Below are 17786 nucleotides of genomic sequence, written 5' to 3'. Positions count from 1 at the left end.
CTGACTCATTATTAAAATGACAGCGTTCATTGAGCTGAAGAGTGACACTTCAGGACCAGTGTTTGGTTCTTCTTCTTGAACAATAACAGGATTTGAAGCTTTAAAAAAAAGCTTCAAATCAGCCTCAGTAGGAGGATTAAGAGCTCGGTGATGAACCCAGTTTTTATGACACATTAATGACCAGCAGCAAAGAGAGGCTTTAATACAAGAAACTGAAATCTAACCACTGGGCTCCAGGTACCTGAGGCTTCAAGCATTTGTTAACCGGCCAAAGAAAAAAAATAAAGACATTTTATTGATTATTTATGTCAAAGTTTTTTCGTTTCCTAAAAAAAAGAGCCAGCATCTAAAATACTTCAGTCTGTGTCTCTTAACACAGTGTTTCCCAAACTTTGTTTCTGGGGACCCATATTTTAAAAGTCACAAACCTTTGCGACCCAAGTCACTAGACATTATTCCTAAATCACAAAATAAAGGTGTACTTGACCATTATTGAACATTAATGAGGATATTTAAGTGTTGACCAACTGATATCTGAACAATTATTATTACTCAAGTTTTAAACAACTGAACCAGTAAAAAAGGTATCCATAAGTCGACGACCCCAAAAACATCCATTGTGACCCACCTGAGGGACGCGACCCAGTCTTTGGGAAACAACGTCTTAATATATGTATAGATACGAAGTATGACTTACTTTAAAAAGTGTCAAAAGTTCCACAAGGAGACAGAAGACGAGCATTCAGTTTCCAAAAATAAGAGTTGAAGTTTAACACAGAGTCCTACTTCAAGTACAGGTTGGATTATGTGCCAAACTGTCTCTGTGAGATGTGGCTTTCAGCATATTCTTTGTATTATTTCTGCCCTTTCTGTTTTAAAATCAGTCATTTCTTGTTATATGGTCATTTTTTTCTGCACCTTTGACCAGAGGAAGTTCTGTGATGAGTGTTGTTTATTGAAGATCAGATTCTCCCGGTGTTTAAAAGCCTAAAATTCTGTGATGAGTGTTGTTTATTGAAGACCAGATTCTCCCGGTGTTTAAAAGCCTGTTTTCAACAGCCATGTCAATACAATGTCTTAGATAATCATCACAACCAAACCAGGAAACTCTGTGACCCTGTGAGAATCAAATGGAATGAAAAACAAACAGCCTTACTCTCGTCAGGGTTGGGGGAGGCGAGGATGGCGCTGTGCTTCCTCTTCACCTCCTCGACCTTCTCAGCCAGAGACTCGATGAAACCTCGGATCTCCTCCACCTGTGGAGGAAGATAAATGCAACGTGAGTAGGAAGAACTAAAAAGACCTCGTGGCCTTTGGGTAAATTTATAAAGAAGGGGAAGTGAATCTCAATGAACCCTCAGAATTAATTGTTTTTTAAAATAGCTGTACTGGACCTTTTTTTGTACCAAGGACCTGTGGGCCAGAATCAGCCGTTACTGCGGATTAGTAATACTGCGCCATCGTTGAAGGATGATTAAATTCACAAAATAAAACATCTTTCTTCTGTTAGTGTCAGAGTCTGAATGACCTGTTGTTCTGAAAGACTGTCAGATTATCTTTGAATGGAAAAGTAAAGGGATATGACTTGATTTTTGAATGAAGTAAATTAGTAAAACTGAAGTATATTTCTTCACTGTGTCCTACTTCTGACCAGTACCAAATGACCTAGGGACCGGGAACCAGTGCCCGGACCGGGGGTTGGGGACAAACATTCATAGAATGAATTGTCAATAATTTCCTCCTCTTTAAAATTCTGGGTCCAAATAGGAGGGAGTTTGATTTTGGGGTCAAAATGTCTTGATTGTATTTCCTGACTACTCTGCCACTCAAGCCGCTCTCATACAAACTGTGGTTGATCTGTATTATTGTCCTGTATTCCTTCTTAGACAGGACATCTGTTGTTTATATAAATATCAACTAAATTCATTTTTGCTGATGAACCACATGTTGCTCTTGTCCAGAACATTGTTAATTTCTTTTTTTTTTTAATTCTAGTCTTCATCATTTTTCATCAAAGTCTGATGTTACAGCGTCTCCTTCTGGCCTCCCGGCCTCCTTCTGTCCCTCCGTCGTTACCACCTGTGTTGTGTCGGACTCGGAGAAACAGCTGGAAGAGCAGCTGCTCACATCTGCCTGCGTCTTCATCAGTTCCCGTGTCCTTTCCAGGCTGTCATGTAATTCTGATGACTGCCACCTCTGCTACACCTGCTCCAGTGCAGACTGGCCTGTTCTCTATTGATTCATCTCCATGAAAAATCCATATCTCTGCTTGGCTCTGGTTTATTTTTTTGTGTCTCCTCCTATCATTTCTGCAGCTCTGCTCTCCCTACTGTATCTGTCTTTTCCCTCCATCTACACATTGCTGCTCTTTCTGTATCACAGCTGGGATTATTTATTTCCCATCATCTCTTTTATTAGCTGCAATAACAACAAAACTGTCCTCCGAGCTCCGCTGGGAAGCGCCGCCTACAGGTGGCACGATGAAATCAGTGTCAAGAGACGAACCACTTTCAGTCAGAGAAGAGAAGAGAGTTGTGAGGAGGTAAAGGTTGGAGGAAGTCTCTAGGTACGGGAGTATTGGTCCGTTCAGAGGATTGATGGTTCAAATCCTGGTCCAAGCGGGGACCAAAATAATGTGTCAAAAATAACAGATACAGCTGTTTTTTTCTCTGTTATTCTAGTTATGCCAAAAATGCAACATTGTGTACTGGAATTGAGAAAGTTTGGCTTCGTTGGTAAAAAAAATAAACTGTCATCACGAGCTGATCTCCTGTTGACCAGACTAATGATTTGGCTGCTGATGTCATGTCAGCGTTTAATAAAAAGCCCACCCCATGGTAAATATTATGTGGTGAAGGAAATGGGCAGACGCCTGAGGCACTGACTCCCTCTTGCCCTCCTTACCTCCACTCTGACATCACTGTGTAAAGCACCGAGCTTCGCAGTGAGAAACGGTTGCTCAGAGTGTGACGAATGAATGGAATCCTACAGGCCATACCACTGACTAAAGTGTGCATTACTTCGTGTGCGTCACACTGAGCCAGTGAGGACATGTAAATCACCCTGTGTGGGGCAATCATCCCCTGAATTCACGTACAGAATTCCTGACCTTACTCCACAATTTCTAACACATCACACGCCCACAGTGACAGGACTGGAGGCTATAATCTGGACGTGGGGACGTGGGCAGTGGGAGCGGAGCTGAGTAAATGTGAGCCGCTGTATAAGGGTTAATAAGAGTCAATGATGACGCTGTGTGACTCCATTACACCTGGTTCTCACTGGACGTTAGACTGGAGCTCAGGGGGAAACAGCTGCAAAAACCGACAATTTATTGGAATGCAACAATTAATCATATTTTTTTGGATAAGTTGGATATTTTAACAAAAATGAATACTGTTTTTTACATAGATGACAAATTTGTTCCAGAATGTTCTTCAGAATAACTTCAGAGGTATTGTTTGGCGTATGGGGGGTGAAAATCTCCCAGTAAATGCATACCATTTAGCATTTACGTTAGCTGTTGTGTTAGCTACTGTCATTAAAGGTGCTGCTGATTGGCTGAATTTTTCCTAGTACTTTTTTTCCCTGCAAAAGATTTATGTTTAAATCTATGACTATTTGTGTTTTCATACATGAGGAAAACTCATGAAGATTTACTTTACTTCCAAAACATTAATGGCATTAGAAAGAAAAAATCAAAATAAAATAAATGATGAAAAAGGCGATGAAACAGAATTTTAAAAATTAGCAATTAAATGCAAATTAAATGAATAAAATTATGTATGATCTGAATAATAAGGCAGCTTTTAAAATGGATTTAAAAACATTCACCTTTGGAGGTGACTTCAGGGACTCCCAGTGAAGTACAGGCAGATATAGATGAAGATATTGATTTTGGTGATTGAGTATCCACTCACACAAACAGGTCAATGCCAGACACAGGGCGGCACATGTACTTTTGTTATTAAACTTAATGCAGCAAAGAACGGAAACACACACACACACACACATCACACATATAGAAGCTCACATAAATGCCAGTACAATGTGAAATCAATATCCACGCTCTGACGGTTTTCAAGTTTTCATGTATGTGGTTGAAGTGAAGGATGGACAGCGTAGCATCAGCAGCATCAGCAGCATCAGCAGCATCAGCAGCTCTCAGGTATCCTCATAGATCACCACTGAAAGCCCAATTAACACGTCCACTCAGGGTTAGAGCCTGATTATTCCATCACTGCCCTTAAACCGTTCCCCTTTTACTGTCAGGTCTTATTACCTGTCCGACCTCTTTGTTCTCATCCTTCTTTCACACTCAGTATCACCAGCTATCAGCATCATCATCTCATTTCATTTTTTTCCCCTCACCCAAACCACTCCTCATTCGAACCATTTCTTCATTCCCTCACTGGTGAATTGTCAACATTTACCAGACAATGATTCCATGAAAAGTCCCAGATATGCATCTGTGATGGAAACAGACAGCTGGTGAGAGACTAGAGGCAGCGGAGGAGCAGTAAGAGGAGCAGACCAGTGTCGGCCAAAATGACTGCAGGCTATAATGTTCCCTCAGAACTACAACATCCTGCACCTAATGTGATAGGAGAAGTTTTTAATGCTCTATAATGTGATAGGCCTGGATTGATTTCAACCTAAAACGGAATGTGAAAATGTAATCATGTTCAAATTGCATGACGTCTCAATTTGATCCCAGTGTCAAATGTATAGGTCCTTAGCTACTCAGTGTACATCGCGTGTCAAACTAGAGGCCCGGGGGCCAAATGTGGCCCACCAAAATGTTTTGTGTGGCCCGCGGGAGCTTAAAAAGCATTTAGTAAAGTCCACGCAGCAGAGTTTCTTGATCTATGAAATTAAATTATTTCTTATTACACAGCAATGAACAATATGTGTAGCTTGAATAAATAATAATCAATTGCAGAAACATGTATTAGTCTGTTATGGAGTACATCTATACTTCATTACATTTTCAAGATAAAACATCTTTTAGACTCTGTTCTGTTTATATCAGGGTCTGAATGACCTATATTTTAAAAATATTGACAGATTATCTTCAAATGAAGGAAGTAAATTGATAAGAATGAATTTTCTTTTAATTAAGTAAATTAATGGTAATCAGTATCACGGTTATTTTGAGGTGTACAGTGGAAAACTTTTGTGGTTCTCAATCAATAAAATGCTTTTTTAAAAGATAAAAGAAAATGATGAGCAGTGTGACACCAGAGAAGAAGAATGACTGTGTTATCGTACCAATGTCCTCGACGGATATGAAATGACATGAGACTGGTTGTAGCCAATGTGTCAAATCCTTCACCGTGTCACGTGTATTGGTGAGTGAAACCAATAAATAAATAAAGAAGAACAAACCTGTTCGAAGAACTCGTCCATGAAGCCTTTCTCCATCCCCACAGCCACTTCATCCTCCTCCTCGTTCGTCTCCTTCCCCTGCGAACACGTGCAAAATATAAATAAATATTCACTCTTATGATATATTCATCATATGCAGTATTCACACTACAATCAGTACAATCACTGTTTTCATGGTGACAGTGGGTGTTGGGCTGTTTGAGGGTGGAAAGCTTTTTGGAAATGGGGCACAGCAAGGGAAATGACCTTCTTTTCAACACAGTGACACAGGACGTTGGTGTAAAATGGTATATTAATGGCTGTCTTGTAAGAATTTAAGTGATTTATATAAATTTCATAGATTCTGTATTGACTTTTTGGAACTGCTGTTTTCAGGATGAGATGATTGATGATGGATGGATGGATGGATGGATGGGTAGATAGAAGGATGGATGGATGGTAGATGAATGGGTGGATGGATGGATGCTATAATCCACATGGCATCTCTAACTTTCTACATCCGCTCCAAGGATTCCTTCAGAAACATCCAGTCAGTCCTAATCACACATCAGTCATTACAGCACACCAACAGGAATCACATGCGGCTTCATCTCATTCATCCAGTCAGGGTCAAGCTAATTCAATTCTACATTAGAAGCCCCATGAGCTCACCCCCTCGGCCCCCTACATCAGAGTCACACAGGGAGGTGAGGTTTTCATCTCTGTCTGTAATTATTCTACAGAAAAGATGAAAAGCTAAAGAAGGCTCCTTTGTTTTTGTTTTGTGTTTATCTTCTTCTCAAAGGTAACCAGTCAAACCATCTTCATATTCCAAAAATCCCAGAGTGTCACTCTTCCCTCTCTTCCCTCTGTGATTTCTCTGTTTATCTATGTGCGGTAAAAAGACGAGTGCTGCTTCTTCCTTCTTCCTTCCTTCACCTCCTTCACTAATCCACTCACCAGATTATAACAGTGTTACAAAGAGAGTTTCTTCAAACCTCATGAAATTTAAAGAAAACTTTCAAAAAGATTTAACCAACCTGTCATTTCTCTTAGAAAATAATCTGTGTTTCAACCCCTCTGTATTAATGTCTCAGTGCAGACAGATGCAGGTAAATCAGCGGCCCATAAAGTACTCTGGATTTTTTAAATACATTTTCAATCACATAACCTCTTTGGAGCGTCTGGTTTTGCTGATCTGTTGCTAACATGAGATATGTCCATAGCAACCGAAACGTATCCAATCAGTGTCGTTGAATCTGCTTAAGGGCGATTAACTTGTCGCCCCAATCCAGTCTCTGAAGTACTAACCCACCATTACATGTGCTTAGCTGTGCACCTCTGCCACAAGGGGTCACTGGTGTAACAGTCAACAGCCTTGAGTGTAAAAATGTATAAATACGACTTAGAAATGTGTCAACATGTTCAGTTTCAAATGAAAAACTTGTATTTGTGCAATATTCTGTCGGTGTTTCTTGTGTAAGAATAACTGTTTAACATCTCAGCGCACCAGTATCCTGCCATGTGTGTTAAAGTGTATTGGGGAGGTTACTGGATATTTTGACCAGCCACTGGTGTAAATGTGGAATATTATTATTGTCAGGGAGAAGAACATGCCCTCAGTCTGTCACTGGAGTTGGATGGACAGTTTTCAGTGGCTGCCTCCCTTGGATTAACAATGTGCTCTTGTCAAAAACACATCATCCTGTGCAGTGTTTGCAGGTAGTGCCAGGACACAGGGGGGGGGGGAGTACTGGGGGGGGGGGGGGAGAGGGGGGGGGGGGGGGGGGGGGGGGGGGGGGGGGGCAGAAACAGTAGGACAGACAGAAGCCAGTTTCTGAGAAGATCGTCTCAGAGGACAGGCTTCAGAGAGCGCTGCTGATACTGTTGGCACAAACACAAGTGAGAGGATACACAGCCACTGGGATCTGGCTAATATTATCTGAACCCACAGCAAATATATTTACAGTACTGCACAGGAAGTACATTCTCTGTGTGTGGGGGTTATGTATGGAATATATCTTGGTTTTGATTAGAAGAAACCTTGGGACCATCATAAATAATATCCCCAAAATAATAATATTCAATTGCTACGCCCCCTACAGCACATTTGATGCACCACATGATCACTGTTTTTTTTTTGGTGTTTTCACTTCAGTCCAAGCCCTGCGAGACAAATACCGGGTGGGTGTTTGGGCAAAAATGAGGTGCATTTGAAAGAAGAAAAAAAAAATTGCAGCCCATAAGACATGGAGAGAAAAGAGGCGGCAGCAGCAGCAGGAGGGCAGAGGAGGAGGAGGAGAACAAGCTGGGAATGTGAATAAGCTCCAGGATCACCTGTAGTGTGTTCAGACGCCATAGAGAGCCGTGCAGAGAGCAGAGCTTTGGTCTGTTTTACTTTAAGTGCCGAGGAGAGGAGGAAACGAAGCACACCGCCCAAGACCTCCAGCTCCTTCTCTACGTATAATCTGCTCCTCCTGCTGAGCCTCAAAGAGGCAGAAAGAGGCCTTTAGTGCATCAGCCCCGACTCCGCCTGCAGTTTCACACAACATATGCTCCGACTGCTGGAAATGCCAACATACATGCAGTACACGCTCGCAGCTGACGCACCAGTGTGGCAGAGCGCACACGGATAACGAGGCCCACACAAGCTGGGCTCCCGTTAAGGCGCCGGCCCCCGCGCGCTCTCGGCCTCTGGGAGTCAGACTCGGGTGAAACAGCTCGACAGGAGAAGTGGCCTGATTATGCTGTTTAATAAATTAGAGAGACATTCTGGGCACCGTGCCAGCGGGGAGTCACCATGTGAAGACAAAAGGCAGTGTCTGCACATCCAGTGGAAACAGGAGGCGAAAGAGGAAATGTAGTCCAGGAGGAACGGATCAAGAGAGATCCTCAAATTAAAATGCACAGGCTGTCGAGAGGGAAACAAAAAAAGGAAAAAAGTACGTGCAATAAGAGAATGCAGAGAAATGTTGCACGAATTACAATATGACATATTTGAAAACATTTTTGGACATTTCAGTGTTAATAGGATTAATACAGAAAAAGACTGTGTACTGAGTACTGTGTACTGAGTACTCTCTGATAAATCACAGGGTAGATGTTAAAATGATTTAATTATGAATAATTCAGATAAATCTACTTTCCCAGATATGTTGGAAAAGAAGACAAAAAAACGGCAGGTAGATGTCAGTGTTTCTCACCTATTTTACTTGTGTCTAATCAAAATTATGGAATTATTATATTGAAAAATGTCAAAAGAAACTAAAAACTGGTATTTCAGACATTACTGTTCATCTGGACGGTGCCTTGTAGAACACGTGGAGAGTTTCTTTCTAAACTCCAGTCCAGTTGTTGTCCTCAACAATATTAATCAGTCTACAGTCCTGAACAATCCATTTGACTGTTGTGTCAGTCAGACTGTCAGCCGTAGACTGACTGACTGTCCTGATCTCAGTCAGGCTGCTCTGACACAAGCTGGGCGGTGGCCATATATATGTTATATATATATATAGACTATATAATCCATATTGCATGTTTAATTATATAATATTAATAGATGATTAATAATTTAATCTTCTGCCTTTTTCATAATGTCCTCCCTCTCTCTGGTTTTCTCACCTCCTTCCTCCATACTTCTGCCACACTAAAGTATTGTTTTTTTATACACAGGCCCACACAACATGAACTCAGCTACCTTGGTCTCAGTCTGCATGGTCTCACACACACACACACACACACACACACACACTCAGTAACTTAATTAACGTCTCACTATTTTGTCTCTCTCCTGTTTCTTCTATCTGTCTTCTCGACGACAATCATTTATTTTTATATTTTTTGTACAGTCCATAGAGCTGTAGAGAACAGTGCAGACTCATAGGTGTCTACACTGAAGGAAACACCAGTGAATAAGAGTTGGCAGCACACCAGAGCCAGGAAGGGCGGCTCACACATCTTTGTACAAATCAATGACAATCAATTTCCGGCGGGGATTACAAACGTGTGCGGGTGCCAGGTCTGTCAGAGATAACTCTGCTGCGGGGACTCACACGAGGCGTCTGACCTTTCAGACTAAATAGTCGCTGCTTACTCCCATTTCAGCTTGTTAGCACGTAATAGGCCAACAGATATGATTACATTATTAATAAGCCGTGGAAGATTTTTGGCGCGTGCCGTTCGGCAGGTGCACAGCCAGGCGTAGGTGAACGGATGTTTAGAAGATTTAGTTCGACTTTGTTGACAGATCAAAAACAGGAAGAAGAAAATGTGTCATCGCCGTTCATGTGGTCGCCTCTTCTCCTCCTCCTGCTGGATATATTTAGACCATCTCAACACTCTAATACTCCATGACCATGAAAGATTACGCCGGCACCAGTGGACCACCAACACTTTTATACTGCGCACATCAGAGTGAAAGTAACAGTGAATGATTTGGATGTGAAGGAGGAGCCAACTGTGGCTGCAGAAATGAAAAGGCAGTCTGACAGGATGTGACAGGTGAAAGGACTGAGAGCAGAGATATTTAACAACGCTTCAGAATAAAGTTGATGTATTTTCTACTGATGTATCTGTACAGTATTAGTACTCACACGTCAATCAAATAATACTTAATATACTCAAAAACATACCCAATCAACTGACCCTGTACTCATGGTAGTCTGTTAAAGTAGCTCAACAATGTCAGCTGAATGCTGAAATTATAATTGTCTTATTATTGTCTATTGTTTTGGTCTAATGTGACGACAGTGTGATTTGATCATTTTTTTGTCCCTCACAAAAAAGATTTGTTCTAATATCTGTTTGGAAAGAAGAGAAAGTCGTCACATTTCCAGTTTTACTTTAGTTCAACTGAAGCTAATTCTCCAACAAAGATGGGAGAGATTTGATGAGAACACCATTATTCTGTAATATTAGTATCTGTGTTACCTTCTGGATCATGTTGAAATAAAAATCCTCAAATGAAGTGGAAATATCAACATTTATTGAGGTCCTGGTTTGGCCAGGTTTCTAAAGATGAGAATGTTCCTAATAGTTTAATTGACAAACACGACAAACAGATATGAGATATTGTTACACGTGTCGCCTCATTTGTACAGACAGTGAAATCTCCCTGCTCTGACGCCTGATTGGTCACAGCTACTTCATGGTCATTAAGTGATTAAGAAGCCTCTGTGTGCTGATGAATGACATGTCCCCATAGGACATGTCAGAGAATTTAACAGTAATGTAACAGTCATGCATAAAGGCTAAAATGCTAAAATGCTTTTAGCCTTTTCTACGCCATCTATAGGTAAAATGCAGGCATAGCAGGGAAAAGGCAGAAGTTTAATGATAATATAAATTAACAGTATAATTTGGACAGGTGTGGTGGGCCGGATTAAAATACCAAAGTTTGCCCATGTCTGCCTTAGAGTGTTTGAATTTGAACTTGATTGAAACCATAGGACGGCCAAGAGCTATGACTGATACTGTGTTATTAATAGAATGAGATTCAGCCTTGTTTTCATCAGACATACATTCAACAGATGTGTCACTTCCTAAACTGGTAAAGAACAGAGAGCATAAGGTCTCCAACCTGTGGGTCCTGGGCTACATGTGGCTCTTTAGCCTCTTTGCTACGACTCCCTACAAAAGACCTAAATATCATCAACAGCTTTTCTTTTACCTGCTTCTTTATAAATCTGCAACATAGTCACAGTAATTTAATTGTTGTCTGCTTCTTTATAAATCTGCAACATAGTCACAGTAATTTAAATTTTAAATTGTTATTCCAACTCTTTGTGATTTTTTTGTCTGTTTGCCACCCAAACATCCTCTGACATCAGCTGATTAAACTAAAAGAACCAGTCCACTCTACTGACTGAACTGATCTACATCTACGTTCTGTACCTTCACTGCATCTTTATCTCTCATCGCAGCCCCACCACTGACATCGTGTCTTATCTGCTGGTCACGACCAGGCAGGAGTCGGAACACAAACTCCCGAGGGTTTACAGAGGCCTGGAGCTTAGAATGAGGGCAAACAAAACCTCTGACCGTGACTGTGGCGCTGGTCCTCGGTTCAACACCGAGCAAAGAGGCTGTTCATTCTCACTGCTGTTAAAGTGACAATCGTCAGGTTTGGATTAAGAGAAGAAGAAGAGAAAATGTTTACGTGAGAAAGAAAGGGGAATACATGTCAGGTGGAATATAAAATATGAAATAAATAGTCCAAACACACACACACACCTGTAATAACCTTGTCAGTATGTTTCCTCCTAGATCATTAAGGTGACAGCAGCGCCCTGACTGTGCCATCTGTCTCTATGTCCTTGCTAGGTCGACTGGAAGTCAACAGGGAGAGAGGGGAGGAGGCGAGGTGAAGGGTCGGTGTCTGTTTGAGTTCTGAATATTGGCAGCTTTAGACAGCAGCAGGCTGATGGGTAAATAAAAGAGCACCAGCACGGGTAGGTGTCAGCTCATAAAGTAGCCTTTCGTATGGGCAGAACCTGCTGCCCCGCACGGAGCAAACTCAATTTCCTGCCAAAGTCACAAATCAGCTCAGGGATGAGTAAACTTACAGTGTGACTACGGCAACACGGTGGCCAGCAACCAAATCAGAGCTGCATGAAAATGAATGCTTCTGTGAGCGTTTAGTTTGCCTTCGAATTATGAAGACTGCAGCACAGTCTGTTGTTAACTTAGCAGACAACAGGTTACTGAGAATGGTAAACATGAAGCTCACTTATAACAAAACAATACAAAAAGTTGTAGAAAACCACTAGAGGGTGCACTGTTGGATTTTTCTGAGCTGCATTCGATCACAACAGATGTGGCTCTTGATGACTGACTCTGGCTGTCAGAGAAATCTCAGCTGGGATTTCTTGACACAATAAGTAATAAATAATTCATATGATATTCAAGTAAACCATGACAGAAATCATAGTGTTAAAATATACCTCTTGTGCATTCGTGGTGACAGTGTACTCTCTGTGTTGTAGCTTGGTACTTCATCTTTTATTTCTGGCATGAAAAGTAAATCATGTGACATCATCACAGGTAGGTTGACGTTAACGTTAACATCCGGTTCAAAAACCTTTCCCTCTTTAGCAGAGCATTCATCCTACACACAGCAGGTCACATCTATTCATCAGACAACACAGGACTCCATCATTCTATACGGATTCGTTCATATCTTGACCGCAGAGACTGACGTCTTCTCCAGCCAACATGTTCCTCAGGCTTTAGTTAATTTCAGCCACATGACCAATGAGCCACCAGGTGCTCAGCAGCACCACCTTCTTCAGTGTCCTCAACCCACTCTCAGATCTTTGGACTCCTTCAAGTCTGTCCCCCTCCTAAGGGACCAATTTGAACTGCAAGACCCATTTCCTTGGCAACAGCATGCAGAAAAAAATCCCCACTGCGAGACCCTCGGTGGAGATGCTCAAATCTCATTCTAAACTCTTATAACTATACAGTGTAGACAGAAAGTGAAGCACAGACCCAGCAGCTGCACAGCTTGTTACCGTCTGAAGCTCATCCCAATCAATGTGGTGCCAAAAAGTTGTCGAAATAATGAGTGTATTTCCATAACAGCTTTTTAAATGAAAAACCAGGGGTTGGACTGGGAATGTGGAAGCAGCGACTTCAGACCAAGGTCCAGTCTGTGGATCTCTAATGAGCGGACATTTCACTGGTGGATCTTTGAGAACTCAATGTGGCCAGAACTCAAAAGACACATTTTTCACCTGTTCTGGGGGCTCGTGCTGCAAGTGTCCTACAATGACCTACAATGCTAACAGCAAACCTACAGCATCTCTCGAGTCTTTGGTCTGAGTTCACTATTCTGGATTATGATTAACTACTTCAGACAAGTGGTGTGATACAACTGTGAAATTAGCATCCAAATTAGCTGCTTTGTAAGGCACTATTGTGATTAATTGCTTTTTTGTAAAAAAAAAAAAAAAATTAGCAATATTTTTCACTTCGAATTCCATCAGTGGCGTAGACTCAAGGTCAGCTAAGCTTCCCTGCTGGCCTAAATAGGAACGGAACATATTTTTTAATATATTTACTATGAATTATTATTAAAATACATTACTATTTTGTTCTCATCATTCATTCTCGCTCTTAGCTTTTCTCTTGGTTACGCTGCTTCCAGTCCCAAACAAGTGTTTGGGACTGGAAGCAGCGTAAAGTTTTTTTATCCAATCATATTTCGGCCTCATGTGTTACCAGGTTGAAAGAACTCTGCCCTAAGACCTGGTGCTGGGAGCCTAAAATGAATGGCAATGAGACTGTTTCTTTAACCAATCAGATTTTAAGTTGACATCAAGCTGAAATAGTTAGGCCTTCTAGCTGGACCAGAGTTAGGTTGGTGATTTGAGTGATCTGATTGGATGGTTAGTTGGTTTTTCCTCTCTCTTCAGGGCATATGTTGCGTATTGGGACGTGAATATCTCCCTGAGAAAACTCGAAGCCCACCTAGCGTAGCAAAGTGTGCTGAGCATTCAGTGCTGCAAACCACACATTTAAGCACCACCTGTTGAACATTTGGTGGATTTACAGTGATAGTGGACTGGGTCCACTTTTATTGAAATTATTCCATCCAGAATAGGCTTGCACACAACCATGTTCTTCTCTAAGCTAATGGTGAAATATAATTTTTTTAAAACCTGGCCAGCAAGCCAAATAATTGCTGTTTGCTGCCACCTGCTGGGCTGGAGGGTGTGAACCTGTGACCGAGTGAAGTTTATAGAACGTTTCATCATTTCTTGTAATGAAAATAAGATTTTGCAGTAAAGAATATTTGACTTTTTATATTTGCTGTCAATTAAAGAAACATTGACTGATGTGAACATCTTAGAGATCAATGGACGTCTCTACTGCACACAGGTTCAGTTAGGCAGTTAAGTGTGTAGTGTACATCAATAGTACTGAGGAAACATGCTACAGACAGACAGCTGTGTAAAATAAAGACTACACTCACACTGACAAGATGTAACAGCTCTGACTCATCTCAACACCAATTATGGTCTAGGTTGTGGGTCTTCAACTGCCCCATTTCACTGGTTACACAAATACCAAGATAAAGAGGACGGATGACATCATTAATCTCCAGCCCCTTGTGAAAACTGGTTGTTTTTTCTCACTGAAGCTGATTAGGAAAATTTATGGAAAGTGTTTGTGTGTAAACCTGGGCATCTGTATCTCTCACTGCACTGTCAGGAGGCAGAATGACAGGCCGACGACAGCCCTCTGATAAATGCACACGCAAACACACACGCACGCACACACAGACACTTGGCAGGCCTCGGCTGTTTCCCCTGAGGCCAATTCATATAAAGAATTTTTCAGACCTGAGGAGTCCTAATTCTCTTCCTTCTCTCTCTCCAGCCTAACAGCCAATTACCCTGATCTGACGACTGCTCCTTCAAACAAACACAACAGCAATAACACATATTTCTGTGAGAAAGTAAATGATTTATTTTCTGTCGTGATGATGGATTATGAAATTATCAATCTATTCCTGTTAATTAGGAAGTGTGTTACAAACACAGAGAGATACTGAACCACAACAGCTGGAAATGAACCAACCTTCTGTTGTACATTTAACAAGTGCAACGTTAAAGTGTGATGATCGAGCTGGGACCAATTTCCCCCCTTGTTTCAGCCTGGATCAATCTCACACCAACTCAGGTTTACACCTTTTTTTATATACAGTCTACAGTTGACCACGGTTACTAAACATGGCAAAAGAGCTAACTGGTCAAAAATATGTACTTTCATGTGAGTGTGCACCAAATAATGTTGAAGAAAATCAGTTTGACAATGGACATTATATATTGGACATTCGTTTAACATTTAATTTCAGGCAAATACAAGTACCCCACGTCTAAGAAAGCTGATTAAAATCAAACGTTGGTCAACATGCAGACACAACAAAAAGCTATAAATCATAGACGTATGTCTCTGTGACAGAAAAACAGAATGCAACATCTAGCGAACGCTAACATTTTCCTCAGGCCTTCATGGTCTCTGTCACAATCACGTCATCTTGGTCAGCCACTGTCCACGCTGCCTGCGGTCAAAAAGCAATGCATCTAACGCGGTAACAAGGTCGACGAGTCAACAGTGGCCAAAAACACCACAGCTGGGGGTGTGTAAAAATGTTAGCAGGTGCTGGGGCTGAGGCAGAAGACAGTGCGTTCACTAAAGGACAGCAGAGCAGCACAGTAATGTGTGTCAGGAGACAACAGTTGAGCGTGGGGAGGTCCAATCTGTCCAAGACTGGGGCTGCATTTCTGCACGTGGAGCTGGGCATTTGGTCAAATTTATACTAGCAGGTGCTGATGTCATCAGGGATGTGGCTGAGCATGTATATTGGACACGATGGTGTTAACCACACAGTCCCTGATCTCAACTTTAGTCAGTCTGTCTGTCAGTCTGGGTTACATGAAGAGACTGAAGGCTTTTTGCTTGGCTACATCCACAGATTTAAGTACTACTGTTGTGGTGGAGGCCACAAAGTGGCAATTGTGGCCCTGCAGTGGACTGGGGAACTGTCCAGGCGTTACCCCGCCTTCGGCCGTAGACAGTCCAGATTGGCTCCAGCGCCATGAATGAAAGTTGTCGTGGAGACAGTTTGCCATTTTAAGAATAAAGATTAAGATTAAGAAGTACTTCATTCATCTCACAATGCAGAGATTTACAGTAACAGCAGCAAAAGTACTGTACGAGGTATAAGAGTGAAGCATAGCATAGTGCTGTAGAAATGAGGATATCAGGACTAGATATAGATTCAGATTGGAGTAAGGGTAAGAATTAATTATTAGTCATATATTCCATACAGCTAGTATAGTGAGTATATCAGTGTTTGTGGTCTGTGTTCAACTAAACAGGCCCAGGTATCATACAGAGGAGGTGAGCTGTGAGTAAACTGAAACCAGAAGTCATGTTGTTTGGTGGTTCACTGAGGCATCATTCTAACGGGAAATATGTGCTGTGACTTAAAAAAGTTTAAGAAACTGCACAAAATACTGACTGCTACTGTGTTGGAGTTGATCACTGTTCTGTGGTTTGTTTTTATGGTACCGCAGATCAAGTCATATACTTTCTTATTGCACATCTGCATACATCTGTAGTATTACTACACTTCATTAAACTTCCACTCATGACATCACTGTAGTGGTTGGAATGTTTTTGAAGCTGTGAGTTTTACTTTGCTGGTTGGATGACTAAAATCTATTTTTCAGTGTTCCAGGCCGGATTAGGAAAGGCTCGAGGTCTGAATCTGTGTCTAGGTGTGAACAACTCCTTATGGAGAGTTGTCTTGTAAATATAAAATGACATGATCTGAACTGCTTCAGCTAACAAAGTTCGATCGACCTTTTCAATCCTTCAACAATTAACGAGTGTCGCTCAGACGTGAGCGGCTCACAGGTGACACCAGCAGGACACGGTCCAACTCTGGTCCAACACGTCTCACACACACGTCTTCCTGTTTAAATCACGACTGTGGCAGCACACATACACAACTGTTGCTGCCTCTCTCTCGCGCACACACACACACGCGCGCACGCACAAACAAACCTAAAGAGCATCTGTACAGAGAGCAGGTGGACTCTGGACTGGGAACAACAAATGAATACGCTTACATGTCGAAGTTCTTGCATTCGGTCCTTCATGGCAGCTGCTGACGTCTCACTCCGTCACTTTCCACTGACCGTCTGTGTGTCCGTCTGTAAGAGGAGGAAGATGGTGATGATGATGTTGGTAGAGGGATCGACCGACACACCGAGCTGAGGAGTCGAGAGCGGCGGCGGACAGAGACGCGCTTCTCTGCCTCTCAGTCTCTCCCTCTCTCTGTCGTGGGAGGAGGGGGAGGAGATTGGTGGTGGAGCTGGTGATGATGATGAAGATGATGGTGATGGTGGTGGTGGGACCAGAAGCCAGTGACGTTCACAGAAAGGTGAGGCCAGGCCTCCCTATCGTTAACCCGTTGCACGGCGTCAACTTCCTCGTCTGCTTGTGCAAAACAAACCTTTTAAATACAATTTTAAACATTTGAATTACGACTCGAATCTGTTCCTAACTTTGTGTTAGACTAATCTACGGCGGTGTTACACAGTCAGAGTAGAGTGAGAGGCAGAAGAGAGCGTCTCTTTGCGGGTCTGAGCTGAGAGTTCACACTTTGATTGAACAGGTTCACTGATGACGCCCGGGTGTTTTGGACGGTGTGGAAGCACACAGCGCCCTCTGTTGGAAACAGAACACTGATGTCGGCAATTAGGAAAATACAAAGCGTACTTCCTGTTTATTTGGTCCGCTTGTTATAAAAACGAGATAAAATAGAAAAATATGAAACCAGTTTATACAACTGGTTAATTAAATCTTATTTTTTTTACACCAGCTACAACCTCTAAAAATGTTAT

At 41.9% G+C, this 17786-nt stretch overlaps 1 protein-coding gene across 3 annotated transcripts in view; it reads right to left on the bottom strand.

The window, feature by feature from the left end:
• The window catches only part of stx1a (syntaxin 1A (brain)), a 43949-nt gene extending 26314 nt beyond the window's left edge, over positions 1-17635 (bottom strand). Inside the window, exons 1-3 of one of the 3 annotated variants that reach the window (XM_008309696.3) lie at positions 17010-17635; positions 5389-5466; positions 1157-1256 (exon numbers count right to left, since the gene is read on the bottom strand). In XM_008309696.3, the coding sequence (XP_008307918.1) occupies positions 1157-1256; positions 5389-5466; positions 17010-17039 (208 nt within the window). In that variant the 5' untranslated portion in view covers positions 17040-17635. The remainder of the gene's footprint in view (positions 1-1156; positions 1257-5388; positions 5467-17009) is intronic. The other 2 variants (XM_008309697.3, XM_025055110.1) reach the window with 2 other exon arrangements.
• Positions 17636-17786: the final 151 nt, after the last annotated feature.

Source organism: Cynoglossus semilaevis, chromosome 4, assembly GCF_000523025.1.
Source record: "Cynoglossus semilaevis isolate Cse_v1.0 chromosome 4, Cse_v1.0, whole genome shotgun sequence".
NCBI classification, from domain to species: Eukaryota; Metazoa; Chordata; class Actinopteri; order Pleuronectiformes; family Cynoglossidae; genus Cynoglossus; species Cynoglossus semilaevis.
Note: the sequence above shows the minus strand (reverse complement) of the source record. Positions and strands in the feature narration are given on the sequence as shown.